The sequence below is a fragment of the Acomys russatus genome, chromosome 24, assembly GCF_903995435.1.
Source record: "Acomys russatus chromosome 24, mAcoRus1.1, whole genome shotgun sequence".
Lineage (NCBI taxonomy): Eukaryota > Metazoa > Chordata > Mammalia > Rodentia > Muridae > Acomys > Acomys russatus.
Genome location: NC_067160.1, coordinates 13,510,158 through 13,526,880, shown reverse-complemented (window position 1 = coordinate 13,526,880; position 16,723 = coordinate 13,510,158). Strand labels below are relative to the sequence as shown.

The 16,723-nt window shown below is 40.0% G+C and overlaps 1 protein-coding gene across 1 annotated transcript in view; it reads right to left on the bottom strand.

Annotated features, from left to right (window-relative positions):
• The window catches only part of Ola1 (Obg like ATPase 1), a 112,134-nt gene that overhangs the window by 51,357 nt on the left and 44,054 nt on the right, over window positions 1-16,723 (bottom strand). Inside the window, exon 5 of the mRNA XM_051167115.1 lies at window positions 9,050-9,225. Within this exon, the coding sequence (XP_051023072.1) occupies window positions 9,050-9,225 (176 nt within the window). The remainder of the gene's footprint in view (window positions 1-9,049; window positions 9,226-16,723) is intronic.

Genomic DNA, 16,723 nt, shown 5'->3' with positions numbered 1-16,723 from the left:
ATATTCACGAAGACATTAGCAGGTCTTCTTAAAAATCTTTCCTGTTCTTGGCAGGCTATTGGGAAAGAAAGGGTGAACAGATACATTTCAGAAACATTTGGGTAAATGTTCCCATACATATGTATCAGAGCATTGATATGTATTTCTTTTTTTCTTTTTGTGTATATGTGTAGTATGTGCGTGAGCATGTGTGTGTAAAGATCAGAGAGCGATGCTGGCTACCTTCCTTGATTCTGCACCACCAAACACTGGGGATCCAAGCTCAGGTCCTCAGGTTTGCCCAGTGGGCACTCCACAAGCCCAGCCATCTCCCCAGCCACTATCTAGCTCTCACCTATCACTTGTTTGTCTGTTTACCTATGACAAGCTCTCATTCTATAGGCTAGGCAAGCCTCAGCTTGCAATTCCCCTGCCTCTGTACTGGAAGCACAGGTGTGAGCTACTACGCCTCACTTTTTTTTTTTTTTTTTTTTTTTTTTAAATTTTCCTGCTGTTTTTGAGACAGCGTCCTACTATGTAGTCCTAGATGGACTTGAACTACTGGGATGGCAGGCATGTACCACCAAGCCCAGTTTTTGATACTTGAGATCAAATTTGTACCTCCTAGGAAAGCATTCCACCACTGATATATACCAGTGACATATCTAGCCTTTTATATCAGTTTTTACATTAATTTACTTCTGTCTTACTTGCTATATAAACTGGTGATCCTAAAATAGTCTGATCTCAAGTGCATCATATATTCGGGATACTTGCTCCAAATTTAGTGTACCCCTCTGCTTTACCTTGGGAGGTCTCAACACCTTTGCACTTCCCACTTCTATCCTCAAGTCGTAACTGGGTCTACTAAGTCTCACAGCACTTACACTGATACTGAACACACTGCCCACCATGGTACTTGACTCCTAGTCTCTTTCCAAAGTACTGTGGCTCAGTTCACGACTTCTGGAGAGGACAGTCCTTCCCAAGATAGTCTCTTAGCTACATCGAGTAGACATTTGACTCTAAGCAGTCGTCCTGCAAGAGCGCTGCCAAATCGGGAGCGGAGGCAATGAGGTACTCAGGCTCAGGACTCTGGAGCAGAAGATATAAAGAGTAAATGTAGAAAGCAAGTGAAGAAAAAAAAAAAATCACTGAAAGAACACACATAATCTACCTGAAATTAAGAAAGCTAATTTTAAGTAGGTATGATTTATAAAAAAGCAAAAGTCAGAAATAAATATAATATATAAGGCAAGATATAAATCTTAGTGGCAACAGAAGGAAAAGTGGGTTTCTTTGTGGTGACAGAGAAACAGTGCATCTGGCTCTGTGGGTGGCAGAGTGCCAAAGAGAGGTGCAGACTGCTGAGTTCCGAGGAGCGGTTCTGGCATGACGTATAATTCAACTCCAAAGGACAAGTGACTATACAACAAGTTGTTCTAGAATCTTTTCTTAATTTCATTACATTCATTGCTTTGTATTTTAAGAATAAAAACTGATTTCTTAAAATAGTATTAAGCTGAACCTGAATCTTACAAAAAGCTTCAATTTAAAAATAAAAGAAAATTTCTGAGAGCAAATGACAGAGAAGTTTTTTATCTCTAGCAATTTTTAGGTGTAGGTTCATATGCTATATGACCAAATATGAAGCCAATTTATTCCCTAAAACCTTACAATAGCTCTGCCAAAAATGAGTGTAAATTAAGCAAAACAGAGTGTTAAGAAGCTTATTTGTTTAATGTTGTCAATTTTGCAGTGGTTCTCATGCAAAAAGCAAAAAGGAAACTCAACTCAACCTTTCCCATTGCTGCTGGATAGCATCACTGTTCAAACCCCTCATCAGTGTTCAGAATAATTACTTCAGCAGCCATGAAGTAGCCCAGCCTACCAGTGTGATGGTCTGGATGAGAACGGCCACCACAGGCTCATGTATTTGAGTGTTTGGTCTCCAGTTGGTGGCAGTGTCTTGGGAAGGATTGCTGAAGGTATGTCCCTGTGGGCTGGCTTACAAAAACCCACACAGTTTCTAGTCAGTCTCTCCTCCTTGCAGTGCTGGACTAGACGTAAGCTCCCAGCTACAGCGCCTGCATCAGGCCTGCCTGTCACTGTGTTCCACCATGAGGATCATGAGCTACCTCAAGCTGTAAGCAAGCCCCCAATTAAACGTTATCTTCTCTAAGTTGCCTTGGTCATGGGTCACTTCACAACAACAGAAAAATAAGTAAGATACGAACTTTGAGTCCCATGTTGAGATTATCACATCAAATTAAAAATTTTATCATTCTTACTTTGAAAATTTTATCTTTTATAACCTTTTGAATATATATATAATATGTACACAGAAACAGAAGAGGGCATTGGGTCCCCAGGAGGTGCTGTTATAGGTAGCTGTGAGCCGCTGGGCATGAGCGCTGGGAACTGAACTTAGGTCTTCTGCAAGAGCCACAAGCACTGTTAATTACGGAGCCATCTCTCCAGTCCTCATCACTGTTCTCTCTGTGTCTGTGTTCATGTGTGTGCAGATGCATGTGTGTGTGCTTGGGCAAGTAGTCACATGGTGGCCAGAGGACAAACTCAGTGCCACTCCTCAGGAGTCTCTCACTGGCCTGGAGCTTACCGAGTAGGCTGGGCTGGGTAACTAGTAAGTCTGAGGGATCCTGCTGTCTTTGTCTCTCTAGTCCTGGGACTGTAAGTGTGCAAGAGCACCTGGCTTTCCATGTGGGTTCTGAGGATCAAACTCGGGTCCTCTTACGAGTTTTTATCAATTGAGCTATCTTCCCCAGCCTATGGTTCATGAACTTTTAAACTGACTGATGTACTTTATAAGCATTTTTTAACTTCAGGGTTTGTTTTCTATAAATTTATTTTATAAGAGCAATAAAGAAGCTAAAGCAATGGCTTAGAGGTTAACAATACTTGCTATTCTTGCAGAGGACTTGAGCTCAGTTTCCAACACTCACAAGCGGCTCATATCCAGTTACAGACAGTTTTGAGGCTTTCTTCAGGCCTTTAAGGGTACCAAGTACTCAAATGATGCACATACATGCAAGCAGGCACTCACACATACACATAAAAATAAATAAATAAGAGTAATTTTAAAGGCAAAGGTTTATCTAAGCACTTGATATTCTAGAGTGCATTATGTTTAATAGAATAAACCAAATAGAAATGAATAAATATCATGAAATTCTATTTTATAAGACATCTAGAACAGGCAAATCTTTGGAGACAGAAAGGAAAACAATTTACCAGGAGACAGGATGAGAAAATGGAAAGTTGTGGGGGCTGGAGAGATGGCTCAGAGGGTAAGAGCACCACCTGCTCTTCCAAAGGTCCTGAGTTCAATTCCCAGCAACCACATGGTGGCTCACAACCATCTATAATGTGATATGATGCCCTCTTCTGGCCTGCAGGTGCACATGCAGACAGAACATTGTATACATAATAATAAATAAATAAATCTTTAAAAAAAAAGAAAAGTTGTTTTTTTGTTTGGTTGGTTGTGGGGGGGGTTGGGGGAGGGGCTGGTTTTGGGGGTTTTGGGTGTGTTGTTGTTGTATTTGAGACAGAGTTTCTCTGTATAGCCCTGGCTGTCCTCGAACTCACAGAGAGCTGCCTACCTCTGCTTGGATTAAAGGCGTGTGCCACCTCCACTGTCTGGTGGAAAGTCATTGTTTGAAGACCACAGAAATTTCATTTTGGGTTTATGAAATATTCTGGTGATGACTACCTAACATCACTGAATTATACACCCAAAACTGGTTAACGGTAAATGGTATATTATGTATAGTTACCATTTTTAGAGCAGGAACCTTCTATTTTAGTCCTTATCTTAATGGATAATTAAGACACTGACAGCAAAGTAGGGTGATCCATGCCTGCAATGGCAGCACTCAGGATGGAAGCAGGAAGTTACTGAGTTCGATGGCAACATGGCCATCACAGGGTTGGGTAGGGGAACAAAAAGAAAAAAGGGAGAGAGAGTAGGTGGCTGACTGCCTGTACTCTTAGCATCCAGAAGGCTGAGGTAGGACAATTATCATGAGTTTGAAGCCACCTACATAGTGAGTTCCCAGGCTAGGCTACAGAAACATATAGGTTTTCATTTTAAACAATTAATTTGCCTTCATTAACTAGAGATTATACAGAAAGATGACAATATGCTGTTCAGCATCAATGAATATTACTCTTAGTATCTTTTTCTTAAGAAATGATGTTTTGCCTGGTGTGGTGATGCATGCCTGTAATCCCAGCACTTGGGGAGGCAGAAGCGGGCAAATCTTTGTGAACTTGAGGCCAGCCTGGTCTACGAAGCAAGTCCAGGACAACCAAGGCTACACAGAGAAACCCTGTCTCGAAAAAGTAAAAAGGGATAAAAAAAAAAAAAATTAAAATGATGTTTTTAGGGGTTGAAGAGGTAAGTCAGATGGCAGCACGATGGCCGAGCATGAGCACAACTCTGGGTTCTATGCCAAGCAGAACAAAAAGCCAGATGCAGTGGCACACCCCTGTGGTCCCCAGGAGGGGAATTGAAGTGCATCCTTAACTACTCAGAGTTTGAGGCCAGCCTGAACTACGTGACAATAACAAGAAAAAGATATATTTAAGTAATTTAAGAATATTCCTTGTTCTTAGGTTCATTTTTATATAATCATAAAATGTTGCACTGTCAGGAGCCATGACAAGCAACACTTTCAAGTCAGCCACTACCTTACCCTCTTTCCTTGCTTGCTTGCTACCAAGTAGCATGACAGTCTCCTTTTGTCTTAAGCATCCATTCCCATTATTTGTTTTTTAGCAGTATCTTTTCACTTTAGTAGAAGGCAAAAGGTGACCACAGAAAAGGCACCGCCAGTATCATGGAGGTGACACTGGAAATCCCCTTTCTGAGTAGAGCCCTGGTGTCTCAATCCCCTTTAATGTCAGCATTCTGACTTACAGGGGTTGGGATAGATCAGTGGGTAAGGGCAGGACATTGGTGAACCCCAACATCTAAAAACCAATATGTTGCCTTCACTTGATACAGATAGTAATCCTATAATAAAAATATATATTTTTAGTGAAAAGAATTATATCTTAGGTAAAGTGACAAATGATTTGTGTTCTTTTATTTTAGTAAAATGAGTGCCTGATAGTAGAGGACAGCCAGATGGTAGCCTCAGATGGTACTTTGAAAGTTTAATTCATCCCCCTCCACACTCTAATGTAGTTGATGAGGCCAGGGCAGAGGATAAGGAAGTGATGTTCTAAGCTACTATTGTATTCTATGGCTCTGTTCTCACGAGTTTCTATTCAGCAGGCGATTAGGGAAAGGAGAGGATTGTGGGAGAAGTTATGGGCCAGGCCTTGATTAGCGAACACACCTGCTGAGATTCAGCTGACCACACAGGTAGGAAGCCTAGACAGTGCAGGCTTGTTGATTTGAAGAAAAAAAATGAAGGTGCGTACATACTTCGCAAATCTCACACTCTATCTCTCTAGTCATCGTTTTTTGTTTGTTTGCTTGTTTTTTTAATTAGATATCAAAGTTCTTTCCATAAAGAGCGTATGCAACCTCTTTAGCCACTTTAAGTGCTTGTCTTTGGCCAATAGCAGATAGGTTGCTGCAGGGGGGAAATAGATTATTCCTAGCTTAAGCCAGATATGTTTTTAAAAACAAAAAAAAAATCCCAGCAGTTGGAAGCACAAGGACAGGAGGACTACAAGTTCAAAGCCAGCCTTGGCTACATATTTTAGAACTGTGTTTAATGCATCCTTCCAAGAATCCCCACCCCCACCCCACACCCCCACCATGAGAATTAGTTAAAGTGAGGCCATAGGAGATTGGAGTGTGTCTTTAGTATGACTGGTGTCGTTTCAGGAAGAGGACAGGTAGGACAGAGGAAACACAATTATGTGAAGGCTATGATAAAGGGCAGCTCCACGGCTTCTCTTGGACACTATATTACCATCTGCCAATCTTCAGCCAAGAGCTAAAATGCCACAGAGTTCTTTGAGTTATGACCAAGGTAACATTCATTGGAATAGGAAGAAAAGCACTTTAGTGTTTTAGTAAAGGGTGCTGGAACAATAGGCTTTCCAAAAGGGGAACAGAGTCAAGCTGGATGACTACCTTAGCACTGCTAACAACAAAAATTAATCCTAGGTTGATTGCAAACTTGAATGTGAAAGGTTAACGATTAAGTTTTTTCAAGACATGAGATGACTTTTCATACATACATTTATGTATGTATGTACATATGTATGAACATAATGGGGATCCTGTTCCACAGAGCACATGTGGTGGCAGGAAGACAACCATGGGAGTCAGGTTTTTTCCTCCCACAAAGTGGATTCTGGGCATCAAACTGAGACCGTCAGGCTTGGGTGGCAAGCGCCTTTACCACTGAGCCATTCAGCACCCCATATCTGTCAGGCAGTTTCTCTTGCAATGAGTGAGGCTGGTCTGTTACTCCTCATCTTCCTGCCTTGACCTCTCAAGTATATTCGAGGTATTTGCCAACATGCCTGACATTTGTGCATCGTGTGTTCAGGGTGTGTATTCATGTGTGAGAAGGTGCTTATATGGGTGTGTGCACATGCTAAGCAAGCACTCTACTGCTAAACAACATCTCAATCACCAGAAATGTTATTTTTGTGTCCTTAGCATTGATTTTAAACATTTTATATATTTTATTAATTATTTGATAATACATACAGTGCATTTACCTTAACTGCTTCCAGATCCACCTCCCTAATTTTGTGTCTTTTTTTTTTTTTTTTTAAATAACCCACCAGGTCCAATTTGTGTTGCTCATATAATCATCAGTATGGGGCCATCCACTGGAGCAGTCATCACATCAAGGGCCAGACCCTTAAATAAAACTGACTCTTCCTCCCCCAGGAGCTGGTAACTGTCACTTCAGCTAGGGATGGGGGCTGGCGAGCCTCTCCATGCTCCACGCTAGATGCTGACTGTATGCTGTGAGTTCACAAATGCAGCAGGCATGCCATGCCCAGAAGGCACTGCTTTGATCCATTCTCCCCCCACAACACCCAAGGAATATTGTTACACTCACTTTACATGTTCTTCTCTATCCTAACCCTTAAGCAACTTCACTAGACACCTCTCCGCTCTCTATTGCACGTGAACAGGAAATGACTGTAACACTAAGAGAAGTAAAGCACACAAAGGAAACTGGTAGTACACACACCTTCCTGTCCCAAGTCAAACTACTTTTAACTATCATTTATTGACAGTGTACCTAAATCAGAAGACAGGTTTAGGATCTTTCTTTCTTTCCTTCTCTCCTTCTCAAGAAAAGCCAAAGTTTATTTAAAGAGGACAATTTTACTAGGGTTTAAAAGAAAGCCCCAGGGCAGGCAGCTGAGGATCTCAGCGGCTGCCTGTAGGAGGAGGACACAGAAGAGAAACAAAGAGCACAGGCTTTTTAGTTAAGGCAACACAGAGGTCAGCCACATGGCAGGAAGAGGGGAGCTTCAGAGAAAATAAGCAAGCCCAGAATACCAGAAAAAGCCTGCTTTAAGCAAAGAGATATAAGGAAGAAATACACTTCTCTGGGTAATTCAGAATGGCAGGCACACTTAGGAAATGGCAAAGCTGTAGCTCTGTGTCAGAGAGGGAAAGATGGCACAATCAGTTTCTGAAAACTAAATGTTTGCAATAAAAATTAACATATGGCAGGCCGTGGTGGCCCACGCCTTTAATCCCAGTACTTGGGAGGCAAAGGCAGGTGGATCTCTGAGTTCAATGCCAGCCTGGTCTACAGAGTGAGTTCCAGGACAGTGAAGGCTACACAGAGAAACCCTGTCTCAAAGACCTTTAAAAAAAAAAAAAAAACTTAACATAAAAATAGAAAAATATTTCTATAACAAAGTTACATATAAAGCAAACACAGTTACTGAAAGATGTTAATAAATAAAAAAATTACAATTATAGCATGTCTTTTTTTAAAATTAAGAGTACAATTCAATTACATAAAGTTTCAAAACTGATGTTTAAACATATATCATAATGCTACTAATAATAATTCAGTAATGTGATTAAAAATATATATGACTAGTAAAGACAATGGCTATTGTCATTCCATAATAAATAAAGTTTCTATCTACTTTAAAAGTATATTTATTCAAAGGTGACATGGTAGCTCATTTCTGTAGTCCCAGTGCTCAGAAGGCTGAGACAGGAGGATTACTGCTAGTTGGAGACCAGCTTGGGTTACATGGTGACTCTGAGGCCACACTGGCTTGCAGAATAAGACCTTTTCTCAAAAGGACAAAACCAGGAATGGGAGATGGCTCACTAGGTAAAGTGCCCGCTATTAAAGCATGAAGACCCAAGTTCAAATCTCTAAAACCATGTAAAGCCACACACAGTTGTGCACATCTGTAATCCCAATACTCCTCAGGCAGAGGGAGAGAGGAAGAGAGGGGAGAGGGGGAGAAGGGAAGGGGACAAGAAGGGGAAAGGAAGAGAGGGAGGGAGAGAGAGAGAGGATGAATCTCCTGCAGTCTATGGGCCAGTTAGCCTGGCGCAGAAAGTGGCAAACAGCTAAAGAGATGGTTTCAAAGAAAATGGAAAGAGAGGACCAACCCTTGAAGCCGTCCTCTGACTTCCACATGCTCACTGCACTGTAAGTACACCTCCACGTCACACACAGCAGTGCATATGAGCACACACAGACACAGAGACACACACCCACGCTCATTCTATCCATCCTTAGGTAAGACCAATCTTTTGTGTAAATCACAAATTCAAACCTATGAAGTTCATATACTCATCAGTTAATTTTTCATTGCAAAACTATGTTTCATTATTAAAACACACACAAAAAAAATCTACCCCTAAACTATGTAAATTCTTAGTATTACTAACTATGGTTTGCTAATACCCATGAATCTTCGTTGTGCCCTCAAATAAAACCCCAAAATACAAACAAAAAACTTCAGCAAAAATAAATTTTTATTCTTAAAATCAGTAACAATAGTAAATATTTTATATGTTTTATTTTTAAACCAAGAAAAATACACTTAGGTATTTCTTTAAAAGTACTAAATGCTTACTTACATACTCGGGCTTGAGCTTCTTGTCGCCCCCGCGCACAGCCACCTTCTCTAGCTTATCTATAATGGGCCCGATCGTTTCTTCATCCTTCAGCTGAAGCTCTTCATGAATTATTTCTATATCTCGAATGGGATCTACACTTCCTTCAACATGTGTGATATCATCATCTTCAAAAGCACCTAAAATGAATTAAAGGGAACAATTTAATAGATGACCTAGAAGGTGACTAATCACAGTGAACAGAGTGGAGACTTTTAGATGGAGAGCAAACAACTACAGAAAATCAATAGAATATTCTCAACTCCTTCCAAGCAGACCATAGCATTCCCCGCCCCCAATTTGGTAATACTTAACATACTAACCACAGACATAGTTCAAGAATGTCAACCTTTAAAAATTGATACAGAGAAGTAAAATGATTATCTTTACAGGAAAAAGGAATTTTATTCCAGAACTACTGGTTGCTTTCAAGTTTGGTATATAGAAGATATGGAATGCCAGGCATGAAAGCCTGAAGTTCTAAACTGCACTATTAGGGTTTCCAAGGGAAACGAGATTTAGGGGGGTGGGGGCTCAAATCATCTGGCAGACCTCTTCTCTGCTTCAGTCTGCTTTATCACTATGGTTCTGACGGTGATTAGATAATGAACCACTCAGACACACAATTTACACAGCAGCTAATTTTGCCGGCCTGATTTGAGGGTATGGTTTTTAGGGGGCTATCAAAGAAGCAGATGAAGGTGCATTTGTCATATATGAGTGACAACCATTCACACTATCTGAACAAAATGGTGCTGGCCCTTATTAGAAACACATGCTATTATCACATATTTAAAGTGCAGTTGAAGCCATAATTTCAAATTGCCAACTAGAAACATAAGGGTAAAACAACCAGATATTACTGGAGCATGTGTACTGACTTTATGCCCTTCTGAAGACATGATGTGGCAACATAATTCAGCTGGGATTTACTCAAATTACCAGATAAGGAACAGTATCACACAAAAAATGAATAAATACTATGAAATATTATAAACAGAAAGCAGTGAAATAGGTATAAAACAGTAAACAAATTAATTTCATAAAGATTATACTACTTAAGAGGTATTTTCTAACATAGAATGTCAATTATTTTAGAAAGAGGTGTTATAGGAACCAAGAGTTAGCTTGAAAAATAAACAGCAAACATAGTCAATTTTTATGCTACACAGACTAGAATTTTTTTTAAAGAATTATGTATTACATTTACAATGTTTTGCCTGCAGGTCAGAAAAAAGAACCAGATCTCATTATAGGTGGTTGTGAGCCACCATGTGGTCACTGGGAAGTGAACTCAAGACCTTTGGAAGAACAGTCAGTGCTCTTAACCTCTGAGCCATCTCTCCAGCCCCTGGGATATTATTCTTGTTACAGGTTATAAAGAGTTCTAAAATATAACTGTCTAGGATTTTAAAAAGTCATTTTTAATCCTGAAAAATCCTGGATTGTTCAGTAATAAGTCATAAAGTATAGGTATTTAAATATTTAAGTGCTTTAGACATAAAACTGATATAATAGATGATATCAGATTCATATGAACAAAATAAGCAAAAAACAAAAAACTCAAACTGAATGTATTTCCTACTAAACATAAGAGACACGTAAGTCCCACACCACACGCACAACAGCAGTTCTTGCTATGATTTACCTTACAAAACGACAAGCAGAGTGACATAAGCAGCATGGCTAGTTACAAAGATAAGCAAAGTAAGTCTAGGGTGCAGCTGAGTTGGTAGCGTTTCCCTGGCATGCAGGAAGCCCTGGTTTGATCTCCTAGCATGCTTAAACTGGGTGTAGTGGTACACACCTGTAACCCCAGAGCTCATGGGTAGAAGCAAGAGCATCAGAGGTTCAAGGTCATGCCTGGCTACACAGTGAATGCTAGGCCAACTTGGACTACGTGAAACCTCGTCAAAAAGGAAAGAAGGGAGGGACGATGAAAAGAAGAAATAACTGCATCTTCTATTACACTCAGAGTGAAAATGTTCTATCCTACTGTCTTTCTATGAAGGCCAATGGCTACCGTGGCTCAACAACATCCCTGGAAAGATCAAGACACAGAGTAGAACAGAGAGGTGCACTAGGCACAGCAGACAGCATTTCCATCTTACCACAGGACAAAGGAAAGGCTGGGAAACTAAAGAGAGCGAGTTGGCTCTTCACAAATGGCATGCATGTTTCCTGAGAGTCTAAGGCTGGACTATTTAGCAGAGCAGGGAGTGGGGTGGGGGCAGGCAAGAGGGAGAACAGGAAGGCTTGAAATGAAGATGTTATTAAAGGAAACAAGATACGATTGATTGCTAAGTAAGAAATCTTTGGGTGGAATCCAATTTAGACCTAGTTTGAAAAGTGGAGGTTTGTTATATTTAATATTTTCAGTCCCCCCAACACACACACGCATGCACGCGCATGGTTAGGCAGAATATGCAGCAATAATGATTTTCTCTTTCTGGCTAATTAGCATAAGATCAAAATTGTAACTAAATTTAGATACTGTTTTGAAAATTAAACTTGCTTATTGTGTTTCAGAAAAAAGAGTGGCTTGTTTTTATAAAAACTGTTCTTTGTGGAAAGTTTAAGTGAGACAAAACTGATAAAGAAGCTTAAATTAACATTGTTCCTATGTGTCTAACAATTTCAAATACCAGGTTCTTCCCCATTATCTGCTTGAATAAAATTGAGGGCTGCAATTGAGAAACTATCATTTAAATTTTCCCAATGCATTTAAGGTAGGGATGTTGTTAAGTACATCACTACAGGCACTGGCCTCTATAGAAATATAGACAATTGTACAAGATATTTCCCCTCTGAGTGTCACAGAGGTCTCTTCTTCTTTTCTTCTCTCCGCCTTCCTCCCCGTAACTGTTTGTCCCCACAGACTGCTCCTTTGATTTACTGCGACCTTAAGCCGTATCGTCCCTCTCTCCTGTATTAGTACTTCCCTCCATTTCAAAAGGGAACATTTCAGTAAATTTAAGATTCTAAGTTAAATCAAGTATGTCACTCATTCCAGGACATTAATTTCACCCTAGCTACTGCCTTCCTTCCTCCAGTTCAGAGCCAGACATTCTGAAAACGCTGTCTATGTCAGCTGAGTCTCCATGTCTTACTCTCTTTGTAACTAAACCATGTGCCTCCATTACAGCAAGGATCACAGGCACTGGCCAGGTGTGGTGGCAGCCCATGTATTCCTGGTATTTAAGAAATGGAAGCTGTGAGTTCGAGGCCAACCTGGTCTACAAAGTAAGTCTAGGACAGCCAGGGCAACACAGAGAAACCCTGTCTCAAAAAACAAAACAACAAAAAGAAAGAAATGGAAGCTGAAGGTGTAAGTCTGAGATTAGCCTGGGTTAAACAGCAAGACCCTGTGGAAAGATGGAAGGAAGGACGGAGGGAGGAAGGGAGGGAGGGAGGACAGATGACAATGGTTTGCTTTGGTGATACTAAGTCACCTTGCTACTCCTCAGAATTGACTGCTCATTTCAGAGCACTGAAAGCCTTTCATTGCTCCTGTCTAAGCACAGCCCCCTGTTTACTGCTATTGTCTTTATTAGTTTCTTCTTGGGACTTTTTCTTTTACATGGTGTTGGTGCCTTTTCATGCTACTTTCGCTTTGCTGGTACCTGAGGATGAATCCTCTTCTCATGCAACAGATAAATGTTCCACACTGCGATACACCAGCTTCCTGTACTCTGCTATCTTTACTTTTACATCAGAGTTGTATTCTGTTCTTACAATATTCTAGAGTGCTGAATGTGAGGAGAAATTTTCAAACTACATACTGAATTGAAGAGTATAAGCTCCCCAGCAATGTTTTACAAGCCACAGGCCATGGAAATAATATCCTAAACCACATATCTAGGACTTGCCTGTGAATAAAAGGACACATGGTCTAGATAACCCTGTCTCCCTATCCTCTGCTACTATATAATGCAGCAATAAAGAATTACTTGATATGCAAACTACCACCCTCAACACATATGCAGACTACAATGACTTGTTAATTATAATGTTCTCAACTGACTGAAGCTCCCTTATAAATCTACCAATGTTCCAAGTCTGTGAGGATTTTAAGCTAAAACCAAAACAAGATTTAGATCTTGTAAACTGTACAAACTAGTTGGCAAAACAAACTAGTCTGTTTAAAAAGGTACAACTTGAACAGCATAAATGGACTAAAACTGAACAAACAAAAACAATACTAGGATCTTAGATATAATTAAACACTTCTGAAATAGAAAGGTTATATAGGAAAAGAAGTCAAAGAAAGGCATGCTAAGTAACAGAGTAAGCCATATTTTAAAAAATGAGAGTTAGAGCTGGAGAGATGGCTCAGTGGTTAGGAGCACTGGCTGCTCTTCAGAGGACCTGGGTTCAATTCCCAGCACCCACATAGCAGCTCACACCTGTTTGTAACTCCTGTTCCAGGGGATCTGACACCCTCACACAGACAAACATGCAATCAAAACACCAATGCATCTAAAATAAAAGTAAATTATAAAAAAGATGAAAGCTGAACTGAACAATGCTTAGTGGAGAGATGCTGTACTGAACAGTAGGAAGGTGTTTGTTTCTCAGATAAAGGTAGAGATGACAGAAAGTTACAGATATCAGGGTTAAGTGTAGACCTCATTATTTAGGCAGCAGGAAGCCAGCCATGGCTCTTACACCAGTGAATGAGAAGTGTAAGGAACAGTTTAAAGGCTAACGAGAAGTAGAAAACAACGAAAAGGGAACTGCTGCACACCACTGCACTCCACACGCTATGAGAAGACTCAATGGAGTATTAATGGGAGATATAAAGATAGGAAGAACAGCGCCAACTACAAAGACAACTCCAACTAGACAAAAACAGGCAGGAGACAGAAAGAGAAGGTGGGAGATCACCGTAAGACTTCAAGCCAAAGGATTTTTATATGCTTTATGGTAAAGCCAATGCATATAAAATTCCAAGGCCAAACCAGATACAAAGCCAAAAGGTATTATAGAACCAAAAGGAATATTTGCAAGGACATCAGTTCTCAACCTTGTGGGTCACCCCTTTGGCAAACCTTTACCTCCAAAAATGTTTACAATTCGTGACAGTAGTAAAGTTACAGCTATGAAGTAGCAACAAAAATAGTTTTATGGTTGGGGGGCACCACAACATGAGGAACTGTATCAAGGGCAGCATTAGGAAGGCTGAGAACCACTGCTCTAGGAAAAGGGATAAGAAACACCACACCAACATAGAGTCATGTTAAATCAGCGTCAGGACACCTCTATACTGTACTGATTCACACCACATTCCAGTTTGTTACTCAAGGTAAATAGCAAATGTTCTTTAAAAATCTACATTCTGATTCATTCCTACTAAATCATTAACAAGTTAGGAAACCGTATTTTGAAAGCAGAAAGCGATGTATATGCAAGTATGCTGTTATTTTTGAAGTCAGCATACAAAAAACACCACTGTGCTACTGTGGTCCCCTATCTTGATCCAAATAGTCCCTTATCTGCTTACAGGATTGCTTATGGTTCCAAGATGAGAGTCCATTACCACCCCAGCAGGGAAGCATGGCAATAGGCAGGCATGAGGACTGGAGCAGGAAGCTCAGCTCACATTTGAAGCACACTGGCTTTACCATAAAGCATTTTAAGGCACAAACCAGAGAGAGAGCGCGCGAACTGGGTATGGCGCCTGGTTTTTTAACTCAAAGCCTTCCTCTAGAGACACACTACCTTCAACGAGGCCACACCTCTTAGTCGTTCCCAAACTGCCCAACAGGGAACAAGTACTCAAATGGCAGAGACTACGAGGAACAATTCTTATTTTAAATGACCATAGATTTGTTCTAGAGATTAAGCTCAGGCCACCAAACTTCCCAGCAACCACTTGGTGGCTAACAACCGTGTGTAATACAACCCAACGCCCTCTTGTGGTACGCATGAAGACAGGGTACTCATATACGTAAAACAAATACATTTTTTAAAAAAAATTGTAACTCATACCTACAGATTAAAAGAACTAATTAAGTGACAAAAGGAGAGAAAGGCATTTTAATATACGTTGCTTACACTAAAAGTCCATTTATGGGTCTGGAAAGAGCACATGCTGCTTGGGCATGAGAGCCTGAGTTCAGATCCCACTGCTAAGGTGAAAGCTGAGAATAGCTGCACCTGCCTGACACTGAGTGCAGGAAGGCTGGGGAGGAAATGGAGCCCAGAGCCTTGCTGGGCAACGAGTGTAGCCAAAATCCACAAGCTCCAAGTTCAATGAGAGAGCCCACTCCAAAGAATAAAGTGGAGAAGGATCAAGGACAGCTGACATCAACCTGTAGCCTCTACACTGAAAATGTATGCACACACCACACAAGTGCATACGTACACATATGTAATAATAAGTAGTGCCCATTTGCCTTGTTTAAGAATATGAGGAAACAAAGCTTATTTTAGAAAACATAAAGGAATAAGGAAGAATAACAAAATTCTCTTTTATATATAATTTTAAGTGTTAAGCCTTCGAAGTATAATGAAAAGTTGTATCACTCAAATTATAACTACTTCAATTGGCTATATTCATACTCTGAAATATTTCATAATCAGAAATATAAAATCTAGTAATAAACTGTTAACTACTTACATGAAGCATGAATGGAGCAGCATAACTGGTTTTGATGGCTTGTACTTGGGCAAAATAATCAACAAAGAACTGGCATACCTCTATTTGCCTTGGTTCTTTCTCCTTTCCCTTCTTCCCAGCACAGGGAAAAGATTAAAGCCAAAAGTTGGCAAAGAAGAAGAAAATGATCACTCCACTTACATATTCAAGAACTGATCTGAGAGCCAGGCGAGGTAGCACACTCATTTAATCCCAGCAGAGGCAGGCAGATCTTTGTGTGTTCAAGGCCTGTCTGGTCTACAGAGTGAGTCCAGGACAGCCAGGGCTATTACATAGAGAAACCCTGTCTCGAAAAACCAAACCAAACTAACAACAACAAAATTTGAGTTCTCAAAAATCTTGGTAATGGAGCTGGAGAGATGACTGGGTGGTTAAGAGTACTGGGCTCAGGTTTGGCTCCCAGCACCCACATGGAGGCTTACAACTGTCTGGAACTCCAGTTGCAGGGATCTGATGCCCTCTACTGACCTCATACAGTAGACATACACACATGCAGGCAAAACACTCAAAGACATAACGTAAGAAAAATGTAAATGGTGGTAAAACAAAATGAACATGTGGCTGACTGAGAGGCCAATATAAAACTAAATAAATCATAAATGATTCACATAAGGCTTTTGTATCAGTTAATTAAATTATTTGGAAGCAATCAAGAATGCTATAATTACAAATAATCCAGATCATAAGACAAATAGGTTTATAATATAAGACAGAAAACTAAAGTGGGCCAGTTAAGTTCTGAGAAACCAAAAACAAAAATATCTTGTTCATTATTTTCTCCTAATTTTAAGAATTCATTAAAATTAAAGATAATACAGTTTTAGTCAATGAACCAAAACCAAAATATTGGGTAAGAAAGCTGAGATGAAAAGAAACATATAAAAACATGAACTCTGCTTAAAATAGAAGCTTCTATTCGAACAGTTGTAAACATAAAAATCTTGAATTTTTCAATGATACCACTTAACTGACATGAA